At 42.6% G+C, this 24,614-nt stretch overlaps 5 protein-coding genes across 5 annotated transcripts in view; 2 read left to right on the top strand and 3 right to left on the bottom strand.

The window, feature by feature from the left end:
- Window positions 1-5,676, bottom strand: part of LOC311325093 (guanine nucleotide-binding protein G(olf) subunit alpha-like) — a gene marked incomplete at its 5' end in the record, with an annotated part of 30,001 nt that extends 24,325 nt beyond the window's left edge. The window contains one exon of the mRNA XM_084457745.1: window positions 5,163-5,676. Coding sequence (XP_084313871.1) covers window positions 5,163-5,676 — 514 coding nt within the window. The remainder of the gene's footprint in view (window positions 1-5,162) is intronic.
- A 3,012-nt stretch (window positions 5,677-8,688) lies between these two features.
- Window positions 8,689-14,960, top strand: LOC311325500 (serine/threonine-protein kinase MAK-like; the record flags this gene model as incomplete). The annotated part of the gene is made up of 13 exons (XM_084458214.1): window positions 8,689-8,789; window positions 9,690-9,744; window positions 9,988-10,109; window positions 10,930-11,012; window positions 11,200-11,332; window positions 11,794-11,965; window positions 12,177-12,344; window positions 12,569-12,895; window positions 13,021-13,214; window positions 13,297-13,430; window positions 13,607-13,708; window positions 14,507-14,626; window positions 14,836-14,960. 13 exons carry the CDS (start codon window positions 8,689-8,691, stop codon window positions 14,958-14,960), a joined length of 1,836 nt encoding a protein of 611 aa, XP_084314340.1.
- Window positions 14,961-15,909: 949 nt separating this feature from the next.
- On the bottom strand, window positions 15,910-16,561 carry LOC311325499 (transmembrane protein 14C-like; the record flags this gene model as incomplete). Its single annotated transcript, XM_084458213.1, has 4 exons — window positions 15,910-15,967; window positions 16,110-16,197; window positions 16,296-16,397; window positions 16,486-16,561. 4 exons carry the CDS (start codon window positions 16,559-16,561, stop codon window positions 15,910-15,912), a joined length of 324 nt encoding a protein of 107 aa, XP_084314339.1.
- Window positions 16,562-16,828: 267 nt separating this feature from the next.
- Window positions 16,829-20,976, bottom strand: pak1ip1 (PAK1 interacting protein 1; the record flags this gene model as incomplete). Its single annotated transcript, XM_084458009.1, has 11 exons — window positions 20,864-20,976; window positions 20,696-20,777; window positions 20,249-20,411; window positions 19,766-19,886; window positions 19,554-19,628; window positions 19,424-19,476; window positions 19,180-19,325; window positions 18,782-18,879; window positions 18,542-18,641; window positions 17,078-17,204; window positions 16,829-16,959 (listed from the first exon to the last, which is right to left on the bottom strand). Exons 2-11 carry the CDS (start codon window positions 20,774-20,776, stop codon window positions 16,829-16,831), a joined length of 1,095 nt encoding a protein of 364 aa, XP_084314135.1. The 5' UTR covers window position 20,777; window positions 20,864-20,976.
- A 456-nt stretch (window positions 20,977-21,432) lies between these two features.
- LOC311325659 (uridylate-specific endoribonuclease C-like) lies at window positions 21,433-24,471 on the top strand. The gene is made up of 7 exons (XM_084458385.1): window positions 21,433-21,477; window positions 22,602-22,701; window positions 23,034-23,145; window positions 23,225-23,346; window positions 23,493-23,605; window positions 23,747-23,900; window positions 24,017-24,471. Exons 1-7 carry the CDS (start codon window positions 21,467-21,469, stop codon window positions 24,275-24,277), a joined length of 873 nt encoding a protein of 290 aa, XP_084314511.1. The 5' UTR covers window positions 21,433-21,466; the 3' UTR covers window positions 24,278-24,471.
- The last annotated feature ends 143 nt before the right edge of the window (window positions 24,472-24,614 follow it).

Below are 24,614 nucleotides of genomic sequence, written 5' to 3'. Positions count from 1 at the left end.
GAAATGAAGCTAATTGTAGTCTGTAGGCTTCGCTTCCATCAATATCCACCCCCATGACATATTGCGAGAGCTGTCACATAGGCTACGTGTTCGGGTAGGCTAAATGGAAGGATATTTAGATAGCCTTGTCCTCGACATAACCATTTATAAAACCTTACCCAATAGTAAAAGCCTGTGCGTAGCTTTATATGCTTGTCTTTCTTTTTGCAATTGTTTTTCTATCTTTTTATTCGCCTCTCGTTGTGCCTTTTCGTCGATGCGTTGATCTTCAGTCTTGCTGTTGCCCAAACAACCCATCTTCCGTTACCCTACCTAGTCAATCGAAAATATGAAATAATACCTAAGATGATATAATAAAAAGGCAATGGGGCTAAAGAAAATCTGTGCAACGATTCTCGGTCGGAGGGAGGAATATGTTCCCCGTTACAATTCCGTTTCAGCCGCAACCAACCGGACCTTCGGCATCCGAGTCATCGAAATGAATTCTTGATTTACAAACCAAAAAAGCGAATCGTTAAAATAATTGACGGGATCGCCTATAAAGAGAGAGAGAGAGAGGTCTTCAATTTCTGGAAACCAGTCAACTGTTCCTATCTCCCGTTCCTCCCTCCTCTCTCAGTATTTTTCTATCTAAATTTCTATCAGTATTTCTGTCCCTTTAACTCAGCACTGCCTCTTTCTGTGGCACCAGGAAGTAACCCTGAACCATGGAAAAACCTTCGCTACAACGTAACACCTACGGTCCGTTCAGATAGGTTATCGTTTTATGACTCGTGTGACAATGGCAGAAGGTTAATTAAGTGACATGTGTCTCCAAAAACTTAACAAAGCAGCAGATAATTAGTCTCAACGACGCGGAGAGGAAACTAGAGAGCTGGAGGGTTGGGTCTCTGCTGTCGATGGGAGTCAACTATAGGTGGCCCTGACCTCGGAGTAGGTTGACAAACCTTGCTTTCAAACCGAACACACGACACAGAATAGGCTATAGGCTACAATTATCAATCAGTCACATGCCTAGTCCAGACTATCACTATCATTTCACAAATCTGAAACAGAAAGCCAACCAAACGGGCCTAAATTAGAAATAAAACTATAGCATTCTACCCAGTCCAAAAGTTTTTCTCTCCAAAGTAACACTTCCATTTGCATCCACACGGCTCCCGCGGCCACAGTCCTGTCATCAGATCAACCCCGGATTCGGTTTTCGGAGCCCTCGTCCAGAAGTACGAGCGAGCACCCGTGGGAAAGCGGGTTCACGGCGCCACGGTAATTCTCCACACTGGCGCGCAACTGACAGTTTAGCCCCCGTAGTAAAGGCCAATGCACTGTAGGCTACTGCGCATATTCACGTGTTTACAGTAGCCTTTCAATGGTTTCATGTCGAGCAGCAGAGATTACACACACGTAGCACACGCACACACAGCTAAAAAGAGAACGAGCACCTGATGGAATCTCTGTGTGTGTGTGTGTGTGTGTGTGTGAGAGAGAGAGAGGGAGAGAGAGAGAGACCTGATGAATCAAAGAAGGCTTAATGTCCAATATAATGAGTAGCAGTACAGTTAGGGCTATCCTTTAACAAACTGGCAACTACAGCTACATATAGGGTAGGCTATATTACTGTTACTTTGCTCAAATACTATAATAATAGGCTTTATTAGGCATAGCATAGACTATTACCTACCCACCCGTTGCTTACATCAAGTCATCTTTCAGGAATCTTTTTCCATGTAGACTATGAACTACTCAGCATATTCATTTATTGAATACAATGCATCTTAATAAGTAACTTAATTGGTGTACGAAGAGAACTGTATTTTAAATTCTCATCAACTAGGTCCTTATGAGCTAAATATCATTCACAATGCATATATTATGTATATTATTACATGTGATGAAATGGATGGAATTTCCAGCATGATAATCAAGACTGGCACATCCAGTTGATTTAACTAGTGATGGTATTTTAACCCCTGTCTCCCCACCTGAGTGCAAGGTCAAAACAATGAGTGACTGGCCCACATCACCCCCTAGTGGCAACAAGAAGCATTGCTTGTGACTTCACTAGGTTCAACTGGATCTACATTGTATTGGAAGTTGAAACTATTTTTTACTATTCTAGAGAGATGGAATCAAAACAGAACAATGATGATGTATTCACTCATCAAACTAATGTTTGAATCTTCTATTATAGCTGAATATAATTATTGAATCAAGATATATAAACTCATACAATATAAAGCAGCACAGCACGTGTTAGTCACTGCATAGACAGGGTTACAATAACATCCAAGATATTTTTATTGATCCCTTTCAATTCCAGGGACATCTGGCTTAGGCCTTCACATGAAGTAAAACACCCCTGATAAAATATCATCACTAGGTCGAATCCTTTTATCTAAGCTCAACTTTAGCTATAGCTCTCACTATTTCCGTGGAATGGAAACAGTTATTATTCAAGCATCACAACACATGTAGGCATAGGATGTTGAATTCATATGCTGAAGTCAGGCTTATTTTAATGCAACTGCCACACAAGTCACAAGGAAACTCATAAATAGAATATCATAACAACATTAATGCCAATGTTGCCAACCCTATTCAATGGCTTCTGTTGATCAGCAACTGGGAACTCATAGCAGGTAACAAAGTTCAGCCATGGTCAATGATGAAACCCATTTAAAGAGAAGCAAAGTTCACCTGCCGCTCGATAAGACACTCCATTCCAATACAGAAGGAGGAACAGAGGAAGCTGTGGCAAGCTATTGTCAAAGCACTTTGAATTGCTTTTGTGTACGAAAGGTGCTATATAAATAAAAGTTGATTTGATTTGATTTCTGACGAGTAAAATACAATATGCTGGCATGAGCACTCTCAGGATATCAACCAGAACAATTTTTAGCTTGTCTTCTATCTTCTTTGACCCCTATAAAAACTGTCATTCCTTCTTATGAAAGAAGGTGATATGGGTTAGCTAAGTCTTCAATATGAACAGGCAGTTAAGGACATCTACAAGCTGCTAATACTAGATGCTACCACTGAGACTGATTTTCTCTGGAGTTTAATATCCATGAGGCCTAACAATGAAGCAGTTTCCTTTCCAGGAATCATTGGGAACTTGGCTTGTAACCAAAACAGAGTGTAGTCAGTAAAAAATATTCCAGTGGAAAGCGACTTTTAAGGTCAAAGTAAACAAAGCCAAAATGATATTTAAAATCCATCATCAATTATCCAATTAAAGTCTAGCCTCACAGTCATAACATCAGTTCTAAACTGTAAAAACATTCTGGATTAACTTGCTCTCCCAGAAAATGGCGACTTCTGAATAGGGGCGCTCACACTTCCTTATAGCTGTAGCATTATTCAAGAAAACACCTGCTGGGAATGCTAACAGATAAAGTGACCCAGATTAGCTACCATACCTTGGCCTGAAATGTAACACTATTTGGAAGGTGTCCACTTTCAGAGGAACACACACCACCGTCCTCTGGCATGCAATAAGAGTCCTGATGAAGAACAAGAGGGTATAAAGTCCCAGCCACTCCAGTAAACCCAAAGTGGCCCTTAGCTGTTGCTGCAGTCCTAGTGACAGATAACGGCACAATAAACATCTATGGCGACTGTCGAAAGCCTACACTATATGGTCGTAGATAAGATTATACAATATCCAAGTAACATGGGACAAACGGTAAACTTGGATCAGTGTGTCCCAGCAGGGTAATATAACTTTGAGAAATGAAGAAAACTTTTACACGTACCTAGTTTTTCCCTCTAGGCTATGTGATGCTGTAATTTGCCTTCTCTAACCATTCTACTCACACACTAGAATGAAGGTAGCATCCAAAATCACTCAATTCTTTGTAACAGCAATTAGGCCTATATATAGTAGGTCTACAGCATGTGCCTTTTCACACTATATGCAACTTTACACTGTGTTGCTGAATAGAAACCGAAATCTCTCACAGAATATTTCACCAAAAATGGATTTCCGCAGGTGGCGTTTAATATATCCATAGATCCACTGTCTCCCTGGGTGCAAAAGCAACCAATCATCTATACGTCTATGTTTATATACTTGAATAGAATATTATGTAACAGGTGTAGAGAGGCAGTGAGTTGGGGATATCATGATGAGAAAGATTGAGATCTCCTGACAACCAGCTGTGAAAAACCACGAAACTCCAGGTAAAATGAGAAGGCCTACTAGGAGCAGAAGATGTATCTACATGTCTTAGAATATTAATAACTAGCCCCTCTGAAGCAGGTTGGTGGCGATTCAGAATTTTTGAATTGTTCCAAATTCAGAATCTTAGAATTGGTTTCAGTTCAGAATCTTGGAATTGGTTTCAATTTAATTTCTGGAATTGGAATTGAATTGAACACACCTCCCGGGTGCAGAACTGGAAAATGGATAGCAGGATCTAGAATGTAACTCAGTGCAATTCTAAGAAATGCAACACAAGTATGAATCATGAAAGGTTTTTTTCTTATAGATTAATATGCCTATGCCTCCAAAGCAGAACATATTCTGCATCCTTGAAGTGTTAAGTTAAATTCCAATTCCATTTATTGAATTGAAATTTCACTGCAATTCCAACTCAACTCAATTCGGAATTGACCTCTGAAGCAAACCTCACATTTTAAAAACCCCAAATTAGAGTGGGGAAGACGAATAAGAACAGTGAATTATATGGGCACAATGAAATCATCTTTCCCCAACTATGGAATGGGATAGGTACCCATGTGTGTGTGTGTGGGGGGGGGGGGGGGGGGGGCGCTGAAAAATAAATCTTAATGTATGTGTGTGTGTGTGGTGGGGGGGCTCTGAAAAATAAATCTTAATGTATGTGTGTGTGTGTGTGTGTGTGTGTGTGTGTGTGTGTGTGTGTGTGTGTGTGTGTGTGTGTGTGTGTGTGTGTGATTACCAAATAATGCAATATATTTTGGCGTAAGTGCACTACACGTCCATCTTCATCATTCGTCATTGACCACAGGGGGTGAGTTCACATGAAGGAGATGGTACAGCCTATTCTGAACACATATTCAATAAATTATATTCTGCTAGTGACATCTCTGAATACACAGTAAGGCCACTCATGTTTAAAGGCCACACACTGAAAATTGCCTATAGGCTACCCATAGGCTATGTCTTTATAATAACCTACCGAGTAGTAGCAGTCGATGTGTCTGTTTATACTCCCGTTTGAGCTCCTTTAGTGCTCTGTCAATATTCTTACTGACTTTCTTCGCCTCCTTTTCGGCCTCCTTTTCCTCTACCAGCAGTTTGTCCCAGTTTTTCTGCTTCTGAGAGCTGGTTTTCTGCAGTAGTTGTAAGCGTCGACTACGGTCTTTCCCCGTCCCCTTGCCTCCTCCGCCACCTCCGTTCTGTATCAGTACTCCGTCAGTGAGCGCGTCTCCCCGGCGGAGCTCCCCGGCCGGGAGCTTGGCTGGGTCCCCGTGGCGTACTTGGCCGCCGCCGCCGCGCAGCGATGATGTCTCGCCGCATCCCCCCGTGTCCTCCTGACGAGGTCCCCCGCCACATCCCCCCGTGTCCTCCTGACGAGGTCCCCCGGCGCGGACAGCTGGTTCGGGAGGCTGATCCGAGTCCGAGGTAGCGTTGGAGATAGAGCCGCTCAGGTCCCCGAAGAGCCGGGGACGCAAACTGTAGCACAGCCCCATGTTGTAGACAATATTTGTCTGTAGCCTATCTGTTTTTTCATAAATTAAAAGATTAAAAATCCGCGTTTACGCACCAACCTTAGCGCGCCATCGTTACATCGGAGCTCCAATGATGCGATTTGAATTCAAATTTGATCCGAAAATGTGAATGAATTATGCTCCGACATTTGCTATATGTCATTTTGCATTTTCCACCAGTCAGCCTAGGCTCCGTATAGTTAACATCACCTGATCCTAGTGGACACTGCGGGTCCACCTTACCGTAACTAAACCAAAAGCTCAACCTTAGAGAAAACTCTGCCAAAGACTGTATAATGCATAAAATCCACCTGCACACATTTTAGAGGGAATGCGTAGCACGTCACATTACTAAAGTATGGCCATTTCGAGAATGCTGGTCATGATAATCATTCCACACTTTTCATGTCTGCATCATGTTTTAGATTCAGAAAGCGAATGGGGCCCTTGTGTAGTCAATTCATTCTAAACGTACACGCCTAGGTTAAAACGTGTGTCTAGATGTTAAACCGGCTTTGCGTAATGTACCTAGGTTAGGCCTACCTTTTAAAATGAAAATGAAGAAATTAAAATAGAAGAATGAAAGATTTCATAGTTGTGATAGACTGTCTGTTTTTTTTATATTTTATTTAACCTTTATTTATACAGGTAAAAAAAACACGTTGAGTTCAGAGGACTCATTTTCAAGTGTGACCTGTTCACAATCATTCAGCACTCGTTACACTAAGTTACAAACAACAGGACAGAATTACAATAAAACATACAAGACTATGTGTAACAATAACAACAATAAAAGTCGGAAGTCTAAAAGTGCAAAGTGCATGGGGGATGAGAACAGGGGAGAGTTATCTTAGAGTGCAAGAACATGACATTGGCACACTCACTAAATCAGACAATAGTCGATGTTTGTTTTATTTGTCATGAAATAGCTGGAGTAGACGACTGTATGGGTTCGTGGTTTTAATTGATAGGCTATAAATGTGCATGATTAGGGACAGTCATAAAAAATAGGCTTATTTGCTTTACCAAAGGTGATACTGTCAAGCATGTAGGCCTCGCCCACCTGTATCGCCCACTAAAGGCAGCCTACAAATTGTAGGATGAAAAATAATGGATGCCATGTTCAAATAATTAATGATTGTTGATAACAGTTCAGTTTATCACGCGTGACGGCTCATGCTGCGTGTCTCGTGCATCTCACAGAGAGAACGAGTAGGCTATCTATCAATACCAATTAAACCAAAGTGTCAGTGTACTGATGATTAGGCCTAGCTGTTAGACCCGCCTGCGCTGTAGCCTTTGACAATAGGTTACCAGACGACTTTAAGTGTCAATCCCTTATAAATCCATAACAAATGTGGAAGATCTTGCTTTTTGAAATAATGAATGAAATTTCAATTATTAATCAATTATTATTATTATTATTATTATTATTATTATTGCGTACAAACTAGGCCTTGTTTCGGTGTCCAAATTGAGAGACACGTTATCCCTCACCTAAAATGGGCCCTGTTCAGACATGAAGTAACGTTGAAATTCACCAGCAGATGGCGCTAATACACTACAGAAGGTCAAATGTAAAATAATGATTTGTGCTCAAGATAGAAAAATAGCTAATGTCGAATTACTGAACAAAGCTGTAAATGTCATACATATATAATCAGGTCACAGTAAATGGTCTTCAGCACCATGAGTGTTTTCGTATTGCTTCGTGACAAAGAATGGCTTCCCAGTTCCCAATTCATATGAACAACAAACCCCACAAAGCACTGCGGTATTTTCGAGTGTCCGTTGCCAAGGAGAAATGAAGACGCTGCTGTAGCACTACCTCGATAGCTAGCTATGTATTAATAAAACGTTGCTGAACTGCTGTACTGATTATCTGTCAACGGGGTATATGGAGACAAAATGTGTTCAATGGTAGGTTAACTTGAGAAAATGTTGTTGTTTTCTAGCTAGCTAGCTAAATTAAAAAATATTTATTATGTTAGCTGCCCAACTCTTGTCACCTGTGTGCTTATGCTTTAGTTCTAGCACAGCCCCCTGGAAACGTTAGACACAGCACTAGTTTTACCTGTCTAACTAACTGGCTAGCGTTACCTTAGCTAGCTCATGTCATCAACCAGCAAGTTAGCTAACATTCGCTAGGTGTGTTGCTGAACCTACACTGCATTGTTAGCTGCTGTCTACATACAAGTGACTAGATATCATTGTTGAGCTCCTCATTCATTATGCCCTAATATCCAAGCAGCAGCTATTTAGTTAGCTTAGCCACCTGAGCACATTGTAGGTAACGTCGGTAGGCTAATTATTTCTTGATCCTGACCTATGTCATTACAAAAAGGACACACTATCTAATCTTGTTTGGTGTGACGTGTGTGTGTGTGTGGTGGGTACATTATGCCATTGTGCATACATTGTGCCAGTCCCCTCCCCCCAAGAAAAAGGGTCAAACTAGGTCCATTGAAATGATCCCACCTTGGTGTTCGACCTGTGGGGTAAAAGGAGATGTTTCTGTCACATGCCCAGCCTGGTCCTGTTTGCACCCCAGAGATGAGCTTAATTCGTTAAAGCCTCTTCTGTCGGCTTCCCTTGTCAATCCACTTCTGGGGACGCTTTTCCTAGCGAACTCCCAACCTAATCCACTTCCCTTCACTAGGGAGCACTCAGCTAGTTTAGTCACAGTGCTTTCCTCTAGTGAGGTCGAAGGCAGGAGTGTCCCACTCTTGCTCACGCCAGTTAGACACCCCGACTCGGCCGCCACAAGAAAAGACACATCAGAAAACAGGTAAAAGCTAATCAGTGTTTGATGTCATGTGTTTTATGTGTGTTTCTAGAGGCGATGGCAGATTCAGCAGGGCTCTCTTTTAGAGGGGAGGTAATGTTGCTCTGTTGCTCATCATGACGACTGACTCTGTTGGACTGTGTGGTACTGTCCAAGGCTGCCCACGGAAGGACAAGAAGGGCTCGGCCGAGTCGGCCCCACTGTGGGAGATGAACCGATACACCACCCTGAGACAGCTGGGGGATGGGACCTACGGTAGTGTGCTCATGGGCAAGAGCAACGAGTCTGGGGAGCTGGTGGCCATCAAGAGGTGTGTGTGTGTGTTTCCTGTGTCCCCATGTCATTGTCGGGAGTCGAAGCCACTCCTCAAGGTGTTTTTAGGACACCTTAGTCCTCTTTCATATTAGTTGTCAGTTATACCACTGCTATAACTCTGCTGTTAATGTCTGAGCAACATTTTGAAGGTCAGATAAACTGGTTCTAGTTATTCTGTCATTGTTGAAAAGTACAATGAGCTACTTCAATTGGAGCACTGACAATGCAAACTAGTCAGCCAAGCATCTGTGTTCTACTTTCAAAACATTCACCCATGTGTCTACTTCTACTTTTCTCCAACCAAAACCATTTCTCCGGAATTATCACTGACTTGGGAGTCAGTCTGTCATGGGAGTGAGTGAATAATGAATGTGCCACACAGATGCTCTGCTAGCACTGTTTGTAAATGTAAGGTTATAGTGCAAGGTGATACCGATGACTATGGTGAAAGGAGTGAAAGTGCTCAGTGTTGTGTTGCAACTGGAGTGTGAATGCATCTATCAGGTCTTCCAGCACAGGCAAAGTCATATATTGCATTATATGCATACATAGATACACACAGAATGACACAACGATTTGAGAATAAGTTCATTCTCAGGTTTGTTTTAGTGAATGTTTTGGTGTTGAAAGTTTAGATTGCTATTCTTACACTTTGCTTTCACCACTAGATTATGCTCTTAGTCACTTGTTTTAGAAAGGAGATGCACTTGTGAGTTCTGGCAAGTAGTAGTACCTTGGCTTTTTCCATGTTAAATGCAATTATTGTAAGTCGCTTTGGATAAAAGCGTCTGCTAAATGACTAATGTAATGTAATGTTGAAAGTGATCACCACCAACATAGCTTTTAGCTGCTCTTATTATTGAATGTTAGTAATATGTGTCTTTTTTCTCTTAAGGATGAAACGGAAATTTTATTCTTGGGAAGAGTGTATGAATCTGAGGGAGGTGAAGGTAAGAATCACACAGGCAACTTAAAACCACCAACAATGAATGACTGGAACCACTTCAACTTGAGTTACAATAGCCAATAACTGATGAATTGTTGAACTCCTTAGCTAGTGACATCAGATACGTAGGCTTAGGCTTTAAGCATTGCATGTTTAGCCAGACGCGTCAGGCCTAATTGCATGCAATATGCCTAAATGCAAGCTCTTTATAGTTCTATAAATCAATACTTGTTTGTTCTGTGAACAGTCACTGAAGAAGCTGAGTCATGCTAATGTGGTGAAACTGAAGGAGGTCATCAGAGAGAACGACTACCTCTACTTTGTCTTTGAGTACATGAAAGAAAATCTCTATCAACTCATGAAAGACAGGTAAGACTATTGTATTTTCTGAATTTTTATAGAAATAATATTCATATAGGTTAAAGGGTTGAAACATTAAGGTGAACCATGACATGTTTATTGTATTTTTCTTTTTGTTAATGAGAGATAGGCTTCAGTAAAAAGTTACATTCTCTGCGGTTGATTTTGTGATCGTCCCCTGTCACTGTAAGGACCATTTTGGATCAAGTCATCATCTTTCGGTCTTCATTTTACAGAAACTGGTTGTTTCCTGAGTCAGTCGTCAGAAACATGACTTTTCAGATATTACAGGGACTGTCCTTTATTCATAAACACGGTAGGTTTCTTAGCTAAAGTCTCTAATTGAAGCTGCAAGAGAAAGCAAGTTCCACATTTTGCATGGGCTTTAATAAAATACAGTTATATTTCGTTTTCATCACTTTCATAAAGAATGATTATAACCACTGAAGTATGGTTAAAAAAAATCATCATACATGGACCGACTTGTTTGAGGTGTGAATACTGGTCACTTGACAAGATCAATGTAATGAAAGGGCATACCGTAGATGGTCCAAAGATGACTCGCTTTCTCTTGGGCCTCTCTGAGAGGAAGAGGTGTAAGTGATACCAAGTCTAAACGCACACATGGTTGACAGCGATTACGTCAGATCAGGAATTTCAAGCTAAGATTCAAAGCAGCAAAAATGATCAAATTACCTTTCAATTGAGTTCAGTGTTGGTGGTGAATGGTATCACTCACCCCCTGTGAGAGCAGCCATGTTTCCTCCATATTGATTTCTCTTATCTATCATTTCTTTCCCTTTGTCTTCCTCCACCTTTCTGCTGCCAGGGAAGATAAGATGTTTTCTGAAAATGAAATAAGGAACATTCTGTTCCAAGTACTGTCTGGGTTAGCGTTTGTGCATAAGCACGGTAAGATTCCTCTCCTCCTTCCCCTCCTTCCTCCCTGTCTCTTCAGTGTTTTGGCTTGAGTGTGTTTGGCCTCTTCTTGAAATAATTAAAAATAAACGTACCGAGATTCAAAATCCTCATAAACCGCTGCTCTGCTGTAGACAAACATAAATTCAAATCAATTCCTAGTTTGTAATTTGTTCCCCAGGGTATTTCCACCGCGATATGAAGCCAGAGAACTTGCTCTGCATGGGCCCAGAGCTGGTTAAGATCGCTGATTTCGGACTAGCCAGAGAGATCCGCTCACAGCCGCCCTACACCGACTATGTGTCCACTAGATGGTAAGAAGTGTTTAAATTGGACAGTACAGACTCCTGGTGGGGGGTGACACTGTTCTCAGAGGAGCTAGGGAACAGGAACTACATTGCTGTGCTGTAGTTGCGTATTAAACATTTGATTTCACAGCCCGCTTTGCAGATATGGTATTTAGAAGTAAGAGTGAATGTGGTGAAACAGCAATGCTAACATAGTCAGTATGACTTCATATAAGCAGTGTAGTGCATGTGTCAAGAGTTCAAACTGAGCTAGCACGTGAGCTAATGCCACTGATGGTACCATGTGACTTAAGGTGGATGCATAAGCTTCCACTCACTTAAATGAATACTGACACATACTGGAGCAGCCGGGTCAATCCCCCCCCGCAGGAGACAGGAAACCCCCCCTTGACGGGACTTTAAGTGATTCGAGGAAGCCTCTGTGTGTGGAGCGTCTCTGAGTCTCCCACGCCGTCACCCCCCACCAGGTACCGAGCCCCCGAGGTGCTGCTCAAGTCCAGCTCCTACAGCTCCCCCATCGACCTCTGGGCCGTGGGCTGCATCATGGCGGAGCTCTACACCCTCCGGCCCCTGTTCCCTGGCAACAGCGAGGTGGACGAAATCTTCAAGATCTGCCAGGTGCTGGGGACACTGAAGAAGGTGGGCAGCCGAGAGGAGGGGTCAGAAACCGGCCGTTGTCTTTTTAACCACCTCCGCCACGTAAACGCGTAGAAGTCTTGTTGTTGTTGTTGTTGTCCTCAGCTGGATGGTAGCTTCTGCTTAGTGCCCCTCTCAGTTCATTAAAAATAAATTAAACGCTGTGATTTACTCACACCTGTGTCAATGACCAATCCCTCTCTCTCCCGGTCAGTCGGACTGGCCCGAGGGGTACAACCTGGCCGCCTCGATGAACTTCCGTTTCCCCCAGTGTGTCCCGACCAGCCTGAGAGCGCTGATCCCCAACGCCAGCGACGACGCCCTGGCGGTGATGGGGGACATGCTGCAGTGGGACCCTCAGAGAAGGCCGACAGCCGCCCAGGTACGCATCACTTCCTCAGTTCACAGGTCTGGGCCGACCTAAAGGGTTTGTGAAAAGGTTCTCAACCCTCCGTACAGAGACACATAAATATATTGCTGAGATTAGGCTGTGACACATGAGTCACGAACAGATGAGTCACTCGTCTAGTCAGACTGAAGGTCATAGCCGTCATATAGATCTCATGATTTGCCAACATATTCTTTTAATCTAATTTAATTTTCCAGGTTCTGCGATACCCCTACTTCCAAGTAGGCCAAGCCCTGGGCCCTCCCCCTCAGTACCGGGAGCAGCAGAAGGGCCCGGCCAGGGCGGCCCAGACGGCCACACAGTCCAAGCCCCTCTCCCTCTGTAAGGCAGACTTAAAGTCCGCCTCCGAGCCCACGCAGACAGTCCTCCAGACCCATAAAGACAGCGCCAGAACCCTCCACCAGCCCCTGCAGCAGATCCCCCTGCCCCTGCAGCAGATCCCCCTGCCCCAGCCAAACACGGACCGCGGCAGCCCCGGACCGGACCAGCCGGCGCCGCTCAGCCTGGTTAAGAATGCACAGCAGGCGAGTGGCCGAGCAGAATCAAATCTCTCCTCTCGGTATGGCGGTTCCGGGGCGGAGAGTTCGACTGTCTCCGGTGCGCGGTAAGAGAGGGCGATTCTTCCGTTGATTCTTCCGTTATTCGACAGAGGGCGGCGCCCCCCGCGGGCTCGGAGAACGGCGCGGCGGGGATGAGGACCGGCCGGAGGCGCTGGGGACAGACGTCCATCAAAGCGGCGGACAGCTGGGACGACTTTGACGACTCGGACACGGGCGTCTCCTTCTCCAAAAAGCCCAGCATCGGGTCTTTGAGGGACATGCTGCAGGATGAGTCCAACTACCGGTAGGACCACCTGTCCACATCAGCACAGCCTTAAAAGCACGTTTTGAATGCCAGTAGAAATTAATTGAATGGTTTATCCTAGGTTGACAGACCAAAAGTCCCTCAGTAAACACAATACGGTCATGAAACTACCTGGCAACAGTGGACTGAACAGAGCAGACTCCAACGCTGCCTTGGTGAAACAGCATTACCTTCGCCAGTCCAGATATCTCCCTGGTAAGACTGTAGCCAAGACCCGGAGACAGACACTTGAATAAACTTCCTGATAGCGTGTTCAGTTGTCAAGAGTGCCTTGAATCCTATCCAGATGAAATAAGACAACTAGAGAATGACTGTTATTCCGTGCTACCTTTGCTCGACCATGTATATTTTGAGTTGTCTGTCTTTTACAGGAATGAACCCCAAAAACAACACTTTGACAGGAATTCTCACGCCAGGCAAAAATATGTGGGGAAACTCTCCCAGGCATGGAGCAGGGTTGCCTTTGACGAAAGGTAACCGAAATTGTATTTCAATTTGTACTGTTGGTAGAATTCCTGAATGCTACTATACCACCGATATGAGAAGCAGCAACAACCTTGCTTTAGCTTGTAGCTTACTGCACGCATACTGATGTTCCCTAATCACTCTCTTTTCACGGTAGTTGAGCACTTGAAAAGAGCCTATGCATCAGATTCTAGTCAAAGAGGAAACGTCTATTATTCATGAAGTTACCCATCACATAAAAAGCGCATATAGCTTCTCCAGGATCCCTTATTCATGAGATCAGGAGAGTACTAAGCCACCAGCCGTAGATCAAATATCCATCCAGGATTGAGCTTGGAGATCGCTCTCAAGATCAGTTTCTCTATCTGAAACAGATTCATTCACAACTCCGGACCTCAATTTGACCTACTAACCCTTGGCTCACCATCAAAACCGTTCTGTAAATGGTTTAATCTACCATATAAATCTCTGTATCGTACATAATTTGACATACAGTACAGTGTATCCCTTATTTTCATTGCTGTGTGCCTGTATCTGTCTTCCACTCTGCTTTTCCTACCGTACTTTTTCTTCTTTCCTGCTGTCCTTGTCATGGGGACAGGGGAGAGTGTTCCTAAATTAACAGATAAGCACCCGCTAAACCAAAAGACACTTGAGAAACTGGAGCAATCCAAAGGTATCTCTCAAATACACAGTATAATCTAGTAGGCTGTACCAAACTAGCGATACGTGTATATATAACAAGAAGTGTTCCTGCGTTGTTATTGATGTTACGGACAGCCAACTCAAAGCTGTCTTATTTTCAGACAACTACGTGAGTGCCACCTACAACACATCTGCCAGGTACATTCCATCACTTCAGAAGAAGGAGATGGGAGCAGCTGGACAGAGAATTACTCTGGCACCATTAGGAGGAAGCTCTGCGAGTGAGTGAAACATCAATTGATAATGTTTTAATAATTCTGTTTTTATATCAGTGTATTTGTGCAGACATTCTTGAAACCACTGCATTCTGAACTACAGAACATTGAAAGGCTTGACTGTATGAATCACAAGTACTCCAGCAAGCCTAATAAGTCACTCTCTTGTGGATTTACATAATTTCCTCAATTCCTATTCTTTTTTCTCCTGTCAGTTGACCTGTCATCTGCAGCTGATCTTAGAATTGACTCTAAACTCAAATCATCCAAGCTTAAGCCCTCTTCCAACAAATTGATTGATTCAAATGAAGGTAAAAGAAAAAGTAATCTAGACGGATAGAATTGAACTGTTGTTTCAATTGAGACTATCATTGTGTGCATGCATTGTCTGGTTGTAGACATCCATTTTGTCATGCCTAGTAGTCTGTGCCAGCCATTCTCACCCGTCACCTTTCACCCTATCATTCAGCACTTTGAGATTGTCCCACAATGAAAAGTGCTTTATAAATAAAATGTATTATTATCCTTCAGAGCATGAAGGATGGAAGAGCAAATCCATGAAACCTCAAATCCCAGGATCAAGCATCAACAACACTGGCGGGAAAACGACTCTGTCCAGAAGTCCTCAAATTCACCCAGTCCATGGACGAGTAGACTGGACAGCCAAGTACGGCGGCCATCGGTAGCTCCGCCCCACTGCCTCGCGGCCTGTCGACGGTCTCGGAGGGAAGAGTTCCTGCAGAGGACTTTGTGGAGATGCACTACGGCAAGGGAGAGGACCCATTTCATGCTGTGTGCATAAGCACAGCAACATGTCTTTAGCTTCTACCACAACATCTGCAATGTGTCAACTGTTAACTGTCTTATTGTATGTCTAGCGTTACACATATGTACAATTTCAACATTACTTTTATGTTATTTATTTTTATAGACAAGTGAATTCTGACTCAATTAACTCTAATAAAAAAAGTCAATGAGTAAGTTTAAACTGTAATTCTGAGATACTGAAGGTTAATTCAGTGTTGCATGCAACATAATATTTTATTAAGATAAAGATACAAAATAGAAACATTAGTTTGCATCACAAGATTTATTTTTTAGTTTCAGCCGTGCTGTATCAAAGGAACTTTATCACTGCATTACTTCACACACACACACACACACACACACACACACACACACATACAGTATCAATGGTTCTTACTTTCACAATGACTGACTTGATAAAGCATCCTGTTCAAATGTGTACATATAGGCTACCGTGTCAACTGTAGTGAGTCTGTAGACGCTCATGACTCATGTGGTCTCTTGAGCATCCCCATAGCAATCCTCCCCACCATCAGTACACTACACAGAGAAGAGCATGTATTAGGAGGTTGAACTTGGATGCATTTGCCACAACAGTATTAAAGGAAAATCACGAGCAAGGAAGGGCAACTGTTGCAGCTAGCCTTCCTCAATCTCTTTAATATTGCATGACAGTTATTACCTTGCCCCAGCCATTAGGCCAGCTGGCATGAACTTCCAGGAGTTTAAAAACCTCATCCCCATAACAGCTGCCAATGTTCCTGAAGTACCTGTTTCACATAAAGAAACACTGTAATATTGACCTTAGTGTGTTGCGAGTAAACTTTAAATAAAGCAACAAAGCAATAAATCAACTAAATATGCCCACCTAGTGAAACCCAAACATTCTTTGAATTCTGAGACATGAGGTAGGCACCAATGCCCGCCAAAGCTCCAAATACGAGCCCTGCAACCAGGGAGGTGGCGCTTCCTGATGTGGGGACACAAAAGTTTGATGTGGATTATTGAGTTATCACAAAACAGCATTCAAGGAATATGCTGTTGAATCTCACGCATACCTGCTTTAACATAACCCATTATCCCCCCTGAAGACACCACGGCTGCATAGCAGAACCCAATCCAATCGACAGCCATTCCTAGTGCTAATTCGGCAATAGCAGAAAGAGCTACACCAAATGTAAAGTTACAGGTAGAAAGCAGACAGGTAACTCTGTGACGCGGTGATACCCGATTGCCTGTAGTTTTCTTATTGAGTTTCCGGGTGTGGCTTTCAAAATAAAAGTCATTTAACTCGGAAAGTAGCTTGTTGACAAAGGCTGATTAAATACATCACCTCCTGGTGGCGATCATCAACACACGCGCAACACAAAATCAAGACAGGTTTAAAATAAAACACTTTTATTAGTCATTCTGTTTTTTGCCATCCTTTTTCTTCTTCTTGGGTTTAGTCTCCAGTCCCTCTAGGATGACTTCCTCAGCTGCAATCCTCACTCTCTTTGACGTTGAAGACACTACAACATCCTTGGTGACCTCTGAATGTAGCAGAAAACAAAGGCATATTCATATTGAAAGAATATTACGTAGAACCACAAATGTATGTGCATGCATGAAAAATTAACATTGACTGTGCATTGCATCTCTGGACAATACCTTGAGAGGTTGTTGCTTCTGATGGCTTCTCGCTGGCCTTCGGCAGTGAGGACGGTTTCCAGACAGCGAGGCAGGTCAGTCTGGCGGTGGTGTTCACCTGCCCGAGGAGAACTGGGGGCTCCATCTCCTGAGAGAGAGAGGAGACACCACCCCCACTATCATCATCATCATCACTATACCAGTATGAGCATGTGGGTTTGATGATGGCCACTGGTTTCCTGGTCTCGGAACCCAGACCTCATGTCTTGTGTCTTGAGTGCTGGCCACAAAACTAGCACTTTTGAGAAAGTCTGATAATTGCTCTACCACTGTTTTGGTCATACAATGGATGTGGGTGGGCACCGTGAAAAATCATTCAAAAAACATGTTAAACTCTCAATTTCAAAGACAAGAAACTCACCGAGGTGTTAGTTGGCGTTCTGACATATAATTTGCCATAAAGTAAGATTCTAGTTCATCTGGAAAGGCTTTTTTAAATATTTAGCATAGAACTATTTAGTCGCAGCATATACGTGTGTAAACGTGTGTAAACTTCCGCAAACTAGGTAGCCTAGCAACATAAACAAGAACAATAGCTACCGTAAGTAGTTCCGCTTCCTGAATCCCCTCTGCGGATCCCCTCTGATCTACACATCTACAATGGTCGCTTCAATACAAGTCAATGGATTTCATAAAATGATCAATAAAACCCTAGAGGATTCATACTTTGCGGCGAATTTTATGTCAGAACACCAACGGACACCAATTACCCCCTCGGTGAGCTTCTTGTCTTTGAAATCGAGAGTTTAACATGTTTTTGAAAGATTTTTCAAGGTGCTCACCCACATCCATTGTATGACCAAAACGGTGGTAGAGCAATTATCAGACTTTCTCAAAAGTGCTAGTTTTGTCAACATTTTGATCTGAACCATTGTATATGATCATAAGTAACCTTAAAACAGGGCTAAACATGCATTTTCCCTTTACTACTCCTTTAAAGCCTTTCCCTTTCCACTACTTCCGCTGTGCAACTTTCGTATTGGTTTGAAATTGCATTTGTCTACAGGTAATACTATTGACCTTCAAAACTGCTGGCCAAAATGAAGATAATTTCTTACAGTGACAGTGTTGATGTAGCAACACCGTCTAGACAAGCTATAAGTCAAGGTCTAGGTCAAGGTCAACTTTATTTATAGAGCACATTTAACAACCAAAGTTGCACCAAAGTGCTTTACAATATAAAAACAGACAAACACAAAATACAATATAAAGTGCAAGTCAAAATTCAATACAATAAACAAATCCAACACGACTAGGGATGTATGGCCTAACAAGCCTCAAAAGCCAATGAAAACAAGTGAGTCTTCAACTGTGACTTGAAAACCTCTAGGGTCTGGGCAGACCTAATTTGCAGTGGCAGACTGTTCCACAGCTTAACTGATCACGGCTTTAGGTCTGGGAATGTTTAGACAGGAGGAAGCTTACCTCTTTCAGTTGGAGCTTCCACATTTTGATGAATCCATCATTTGATGCCGTTACCAGAACACAGTAGTCTTCCATGGTGAAACTATCAACTGCTTTTACCCTGATAAAAGAGAAAAGCAAGTGAGCCTTCAGTGTTATAATAAAGAACCTGATATTTTCTTTGCTTCTGTTAACATGATCTAATATGAGTGTATAAGAGTACAGATGTTTCATCAAAAGAGACACTGTAGACAAACACACCTGTTTTCGTGAGCCTTGAACTCACAGACCAACTTGTTTGTGTCCACGTCACACAGCCTGACTGTCTCGTCATCTCCTGCAATGGCCAGGATGGAGTTCTGAAAAACAGGTACAATACCGTCAGATTTCAGTTCATAAATAACCTGACATCTGTACTACTGAGATGCAGAAATAGCTAAGCAGTCTGTTTCTTTTCTCTTATTCTGGCCTTATATCTCTTATTCTGACCATTTCGAGATTTGACCAAACCTGATATTACTATTGTTTACTGTCTAGTACAAACCACTGCAGGAGACGGGGACATTAAAAGTGTTTAAAAAGAATACAAGGAACTGACAAAGCTATGCTAACTAGTGGGTGATTGTAGATACATGTGCTTTGAGGGGAACAGAACCCACTGTTAGAAACTTGATGGATGAGATCCTCTTGGCGTTTGTGATGCTTCCAGTGAGAGTGGCCGTCTCCAGGTTGTAAACATCCAAGTTGTCATTGACCACCACCACGTATCTATCCCCAACAGGAGACCACTTGACGATGTGGGCATCTGAGGACGATTAAGGTTCAAAAAATAAAAATCACAAACACACTCACACAGGGAGTACACATAGAGAAAAACAAAACTTTCACCTAGTGACAACTTACTCTGTTTTATGTTTTTGATGAAGGCTGTTCTGCCGTCAATGAGATTCCATGTTCTAGAACAACAAAGATATGAGTCAGCTTAGGATAACAAGTCCCTTGAGATGTGTCTCACAACAGCACGCAAGCTTACCTCAGTGTCTTGTCTGTCCCAACTGAAAGCGCGAGTTTCCCAGAAGGGTGGACGGACAACGACGTCACATGACCTCTGAGGAAAGGTACATTAATTACATTAGTTTGTCAGATACCCCTTCGTGCTGCAGTAGTGTCATCATGTGTGTCGTCAACACCATATCATGCTAACGCCAAGTACAAAGGCTTTTTTGCAGTAATGTTTCAACCTACTTGTGAGCCTTGATTGACTTTAGACACTCCCACTTCTTAGTGCTCCACACACACAAGAGACCATCTTCTCCACCACTCAGCAAGTGGGATGTTCCATAGAATTCCAGACAGGAGATGGTGCCTACAAGGTACAAGGAAAGTGTAAAGCCTAGTTTATACTGTATAAGACAAGCTATGACACATGGCTCATAGGCTTAAGTTATACTGTGTTATGATATGTGTGTCTATGAGCCATAGTCTTATACAGAATTAACTAAGCTTAAGTTATGCTCAATTAACTGCAGATGTATGATGGATGTATGGACGACCGAGAGTATTGGAGACTTCGCTGTCAAGCTCATCTGAGGACGACCTAATGAGTCTGGTTAGTAACACTTTTGCGAGTGTGAGAGATCTCCTTACACCTAACTTTATGATGGTGACACTTCAGTCACTAAACTTATCGCAGCAGCTTTAAGAGTGTGAGGTTAAGCAGCTCTTTACCATCATGATGCAACAGAGCACCATGTTCGATTCTCTTCTTCATGTCGTAGAGCTGGATGGTTTCATCTTTGCTTCCAGTGGCAATGAATCTCTCACTGGTCGCCACAGCACAAATGGATGCCGTGTGAGCATGATGTGTGAAATCTTCCTTGGCTGTCCACTCCTGGAGAACATAGCACGTCATTAACATATGCTTACTTCAGTCTTTTTATTGCAGAAGACTGAGTCAAAAACAAATCAAATAAGATAAAATACTAGAATACGGATAATGTGTAGGCTATGAGAAAATTGCCACGACTGAAAACTATAAAGCAATAACAGTAGCTAGCTAGCTAGCTAGCTAGTTGAAGTACTTGGCCCTACTTCACCAGAGCTACAACCCTACTCATCAGGTAAGACGTGTATCAGCTTATACTATCTGTGACTGAAGCTAAAGGTCCAACATACCTCATCGCCAATGCACACTCGGAAACCAAAGGCAATCTGCTCATAACACCCGGCTATGAGCTCCACCACAGGGGCTGCCATGCTGCGTGGAAAGAATGAAGACGTTTTGCTAGTTATCTATACTTTCACGTGATGAGATTGTGATAAATGAACACAAGGGATACATACATGGTTATCCAAAAAAGAGTACGGACTATGTCTTATTTTAAATAGAAAACACAGGTCCCCAGTAAAACGGCATGGGTTGATACATAAAGCGTGGAAAAATCACTTCCGGTAGCTCCTGCACAATTTCAAAATAAAAGTCTGCATATGCATTTCAGGTGCGCTTCTTCACGTGACTTTGTTGACATTTACATCTTGATTTTGGATTTTTATACATTCGATTTTCACTTTTAAAAATTTACATCTTCATCTTCGTAGTTCATGAGCCTATAAACTCGTTTGAAATAACAGGACAACCCAAATTAAATTGAGTCATGAAATGCTTACTCAAGCATAAACATATTTTTTGCTGGTTCAAAGCTCTAAAAGTAGTTCAAAGTGTTGCTATGCTGGATTGAGGGGGGAGGGGTAGCCTACATCACTTCTTCTGCTCAGTCCATCTGCACTGGAAACATTCTGAACAGGAACCGCCTTCTTTCTTTAGGGCGTTAACCTTTTTAACCTAATGTCATTGGACACCTTAGATGCTGACTTTTTGACTGACATAACTGTCCTCACGCAGATGTTCATATTGGGAGGATGTGAGAAACCTCTAACGGAGTTACAATGGCACGGAGGTAAGAGCGTCTTGCATACAGAAGAATTATAAAGATCCATCACAGCAGAAATACTTTTTCAGCGCCCATTACTTTATAGTGTTTTCTCGGATTCTAAGTAAATCTAAACGGTTCACAATTCTACAATGTGAAGGATAATTGTCTGACTTCTTTAATTTATGCTGTCCCTTAGGCTACATTTGACATGCAGTATGTCACGGGTTGCGCTATTTGTCAATTCATCTCTAGGATAGGCTAGATTATGAAATTTATTTGCTATTGCTGCGGATCTGTTGTAGGCTAATCACAGATGGCCTTCGATGGCATCAGCAAATTTGTAAACAGTAGGGTAGGCTATCTCTCTTGTTGGATTAAATACGTCTTTGTCTTGTTTGTTTTCGATAAAGAGTAGACTACAGGACATATTCCTTATTAGATTTAGCATGTACGGTGTATAGTACAAAAAAGGAAGGAAACTTGAGAAGTTTGGCAAGGGTAGGTTTGGACTGGAATGCAATTCTGGTAGTAATTAGTATTCACTTATGCAATGAAACACGCACAGGAAATTTGTACAAAACCATTTATGCGACTTAATATTCAGTCCAAGAACACACATCGATGAATCATAGCCTGCATCTATTTTGGTAGATTGGTAGATAGTTCCTGTAATATGCTCTTCTGCTTATGGCACTTATGGCCTGGAGGTAGGCTACTCTTGTGTGTGCCTGCCATCTAGGACTGGACAAGTGTCTAGTTATGCAGTTTTACAATACCACTGGTTGAGAGTGATTCACAGTTGGACTGTGGCTTTTATTTTGGGTTGGTTCGTTCAAGCTGCATTAGAGTAATGATTGGGAGAATAAAAGAAAACATGGAGATCAGATTTTTTGTAAGAGAAACTGAAGTATCAGATGACTAGATTGTTAGTAAATAAAACAGAGGTAACCGGATGCTAGTGTGACCGGTTTTGGTCCTTAAGCCAGATAAGCACCAACAAGGACATCTCTTGCAGAAAAAAGCCTTCTTTGTTTTGTAGTATTACATTTAAAATCTAAGATGAATAACTTTATGTTGCCTGTAATTAGAGAAGAGAATAACTATCATGTTGATACAGTTTAGTGACAACTGTCTGTGCATCTCTATAGTCAAGGTGTGAACCAGGAGTTGTCGGAGGTGTTGAATCAACTGTGGAAATTGGACACCAATCGCCTCAAGCCTGGGATTGACTACACAATCTCCCTGCAGGTCAAGTTCAACATATTATATTACCTTAGATTTAAGATGCCCTTGTCCGGGTAGAGAGCTATGAATTCAAATCCACTCAACCGGTAATGAACCGAGCAAATTAGAAATAACATTTGCACAAAGGAATTTCTTCTGGATCCTAAAGGCACTAATGCAAAGGAGGATATGATAACGTAGATGTCATAATAAGTCATAATAAGATGCTTTGTTTACACAATGTGTGCACAATCTAGGAGCTAACAGAAGGACATTTGAATACTCGTACCTGCATGATGTAGTATGTGACAAATAAACCTGACTTTGACTTCTTTGATTGTGATTTGGGTGCTCAGGGCAAGGCTGGCTATGTGGCCCACGGCAGTAACTATGCCAGAGACAGGGCCAGGGCTCCTCTCTTCTCCTATGTCAACGAAGACAAACTGAAAACTATCAAGACCTATGCTCGTGAGTAGAAAGACAATAGTCTGCCGTTTCAGAGATTATGTCAAGATTTTAATATCCGTCTCTCTCTCTGCCCATGCAGACTTCATCACCCTGCTGGACAACTATGAGATGTCCACGGGTGTATCGGAGACAGTCACCTCAGAGGAGATGATGGAGACCCACCTCTTCCTCGATGCCTTACTGGAGACGGAGGTCATGAAGGTATCATGTCACTGTAACATTTCCAGGACAGACAACATTTCTGGAACACTCAGTTGTGTGTTATCTATCCAAAACACCTGGAAGAAGAGTATAGAGAGGCTTGCTGTTGTCCAGTGCTGATGCTCGTTATGTACTTTGTGACACAGTGTGCTCACAAGTACCTGGTCAGCCAGGGACAGTCCCCCTCGGACACGACACAGTTCAAGAGGCAGCTCCATGACATCTGGTTCCGCCTCTACCACCGGGACAGGAGCGGGGGGTGAGTGTTTCTGCTTCTTATATCAGATACACACTTGATTCACATAGTGGATTTGAGTACTCTTTCTGTTGTTGTGTGTACGATAATCAAAATGGTCGCTTGCAACCTGTTGCAATTGAATTTGACGTGGATGTTTTTCAGTGAGGATTCCTGTGGGTTCGAGCATGTGTTTGTCGGGGAGACCAAACACGGCAAGGAAATCATGGGCTTACACAACTGGGTCCAGTTCTACCTGCAGGAAAAGCACGATCATGTGGACTACAAAGGGTACAAGGCCAGGGACAACAAAGCTAGTGTAAGACGCCGCGTAAATCGCCCGTTCAGTTTATAGCGTTATTACTAGCTTCATATTCTGCATGTCACATGTGTAAACCTTAATGAACAGAGCGCTCTCTTTGGCTCGTCTTGCAGCCCGATGAAGATGACCACGTCCTGAACCTGCAGTTCAGCTGGAAGGGACTGGTGAAGCCAGTGGGGGGCTCCTTCATCGGCGTCAGCCCCGAGTTCGAGGTGGCGCTCTTCACCATAATCTTCCTCAAATCCACGGAGAAAATGACGGCCGCCGTGGTGAAGGTGGACGAGTACGTGCTGGAGGTGGTGGTGTACCGGCATGGCCGCTCTATCGGAACCTCCTATCCCAAACTGCTCAGCAGCAACAACAGGGATCTGTAGTGTGGAACACTATAGCCGAATCTGATGTATGAAAACATGTCTCACACATCGGATATCAAATTATTTTTTATATAATTTTTATGCAGATACAGTATGCTACTTTTACTTTGGTTGTCAATCAAATCCTGCACGAGTAATGATTTGCACTGCCCAGAGAAGGCTTTTTTTGGAAATATTATCAAAAAAATTTTTTTTTTTATTGATACTATGTTTGTAACGGGATAGCACAGTTCCCACTAAGTTGAATGCGCTTTGTAACCAATCAAATGCAATTTCCCCCACCATTATTGCAGCTTTGAAAATAAAACATTTAAAACAGCCTACCTTATCTTCTGTT

This window comes from Borostomias antarcticus, assembly GCF_949987555.1.
Source record: "Borostomias antarcticus genome assembly, chromosome: 24".
Taxonomy (NCBI): Eukaryota; Metazoa; Chordata; class Actinopteri; order Stomiiformes; family Stomiidae; genus Borostomias; species Borostomias antarcticus.
Note: the sequence above shows the minus strand (reverse complement) of the source record. Positions and strands in the feature narration are given on the sequence as shown.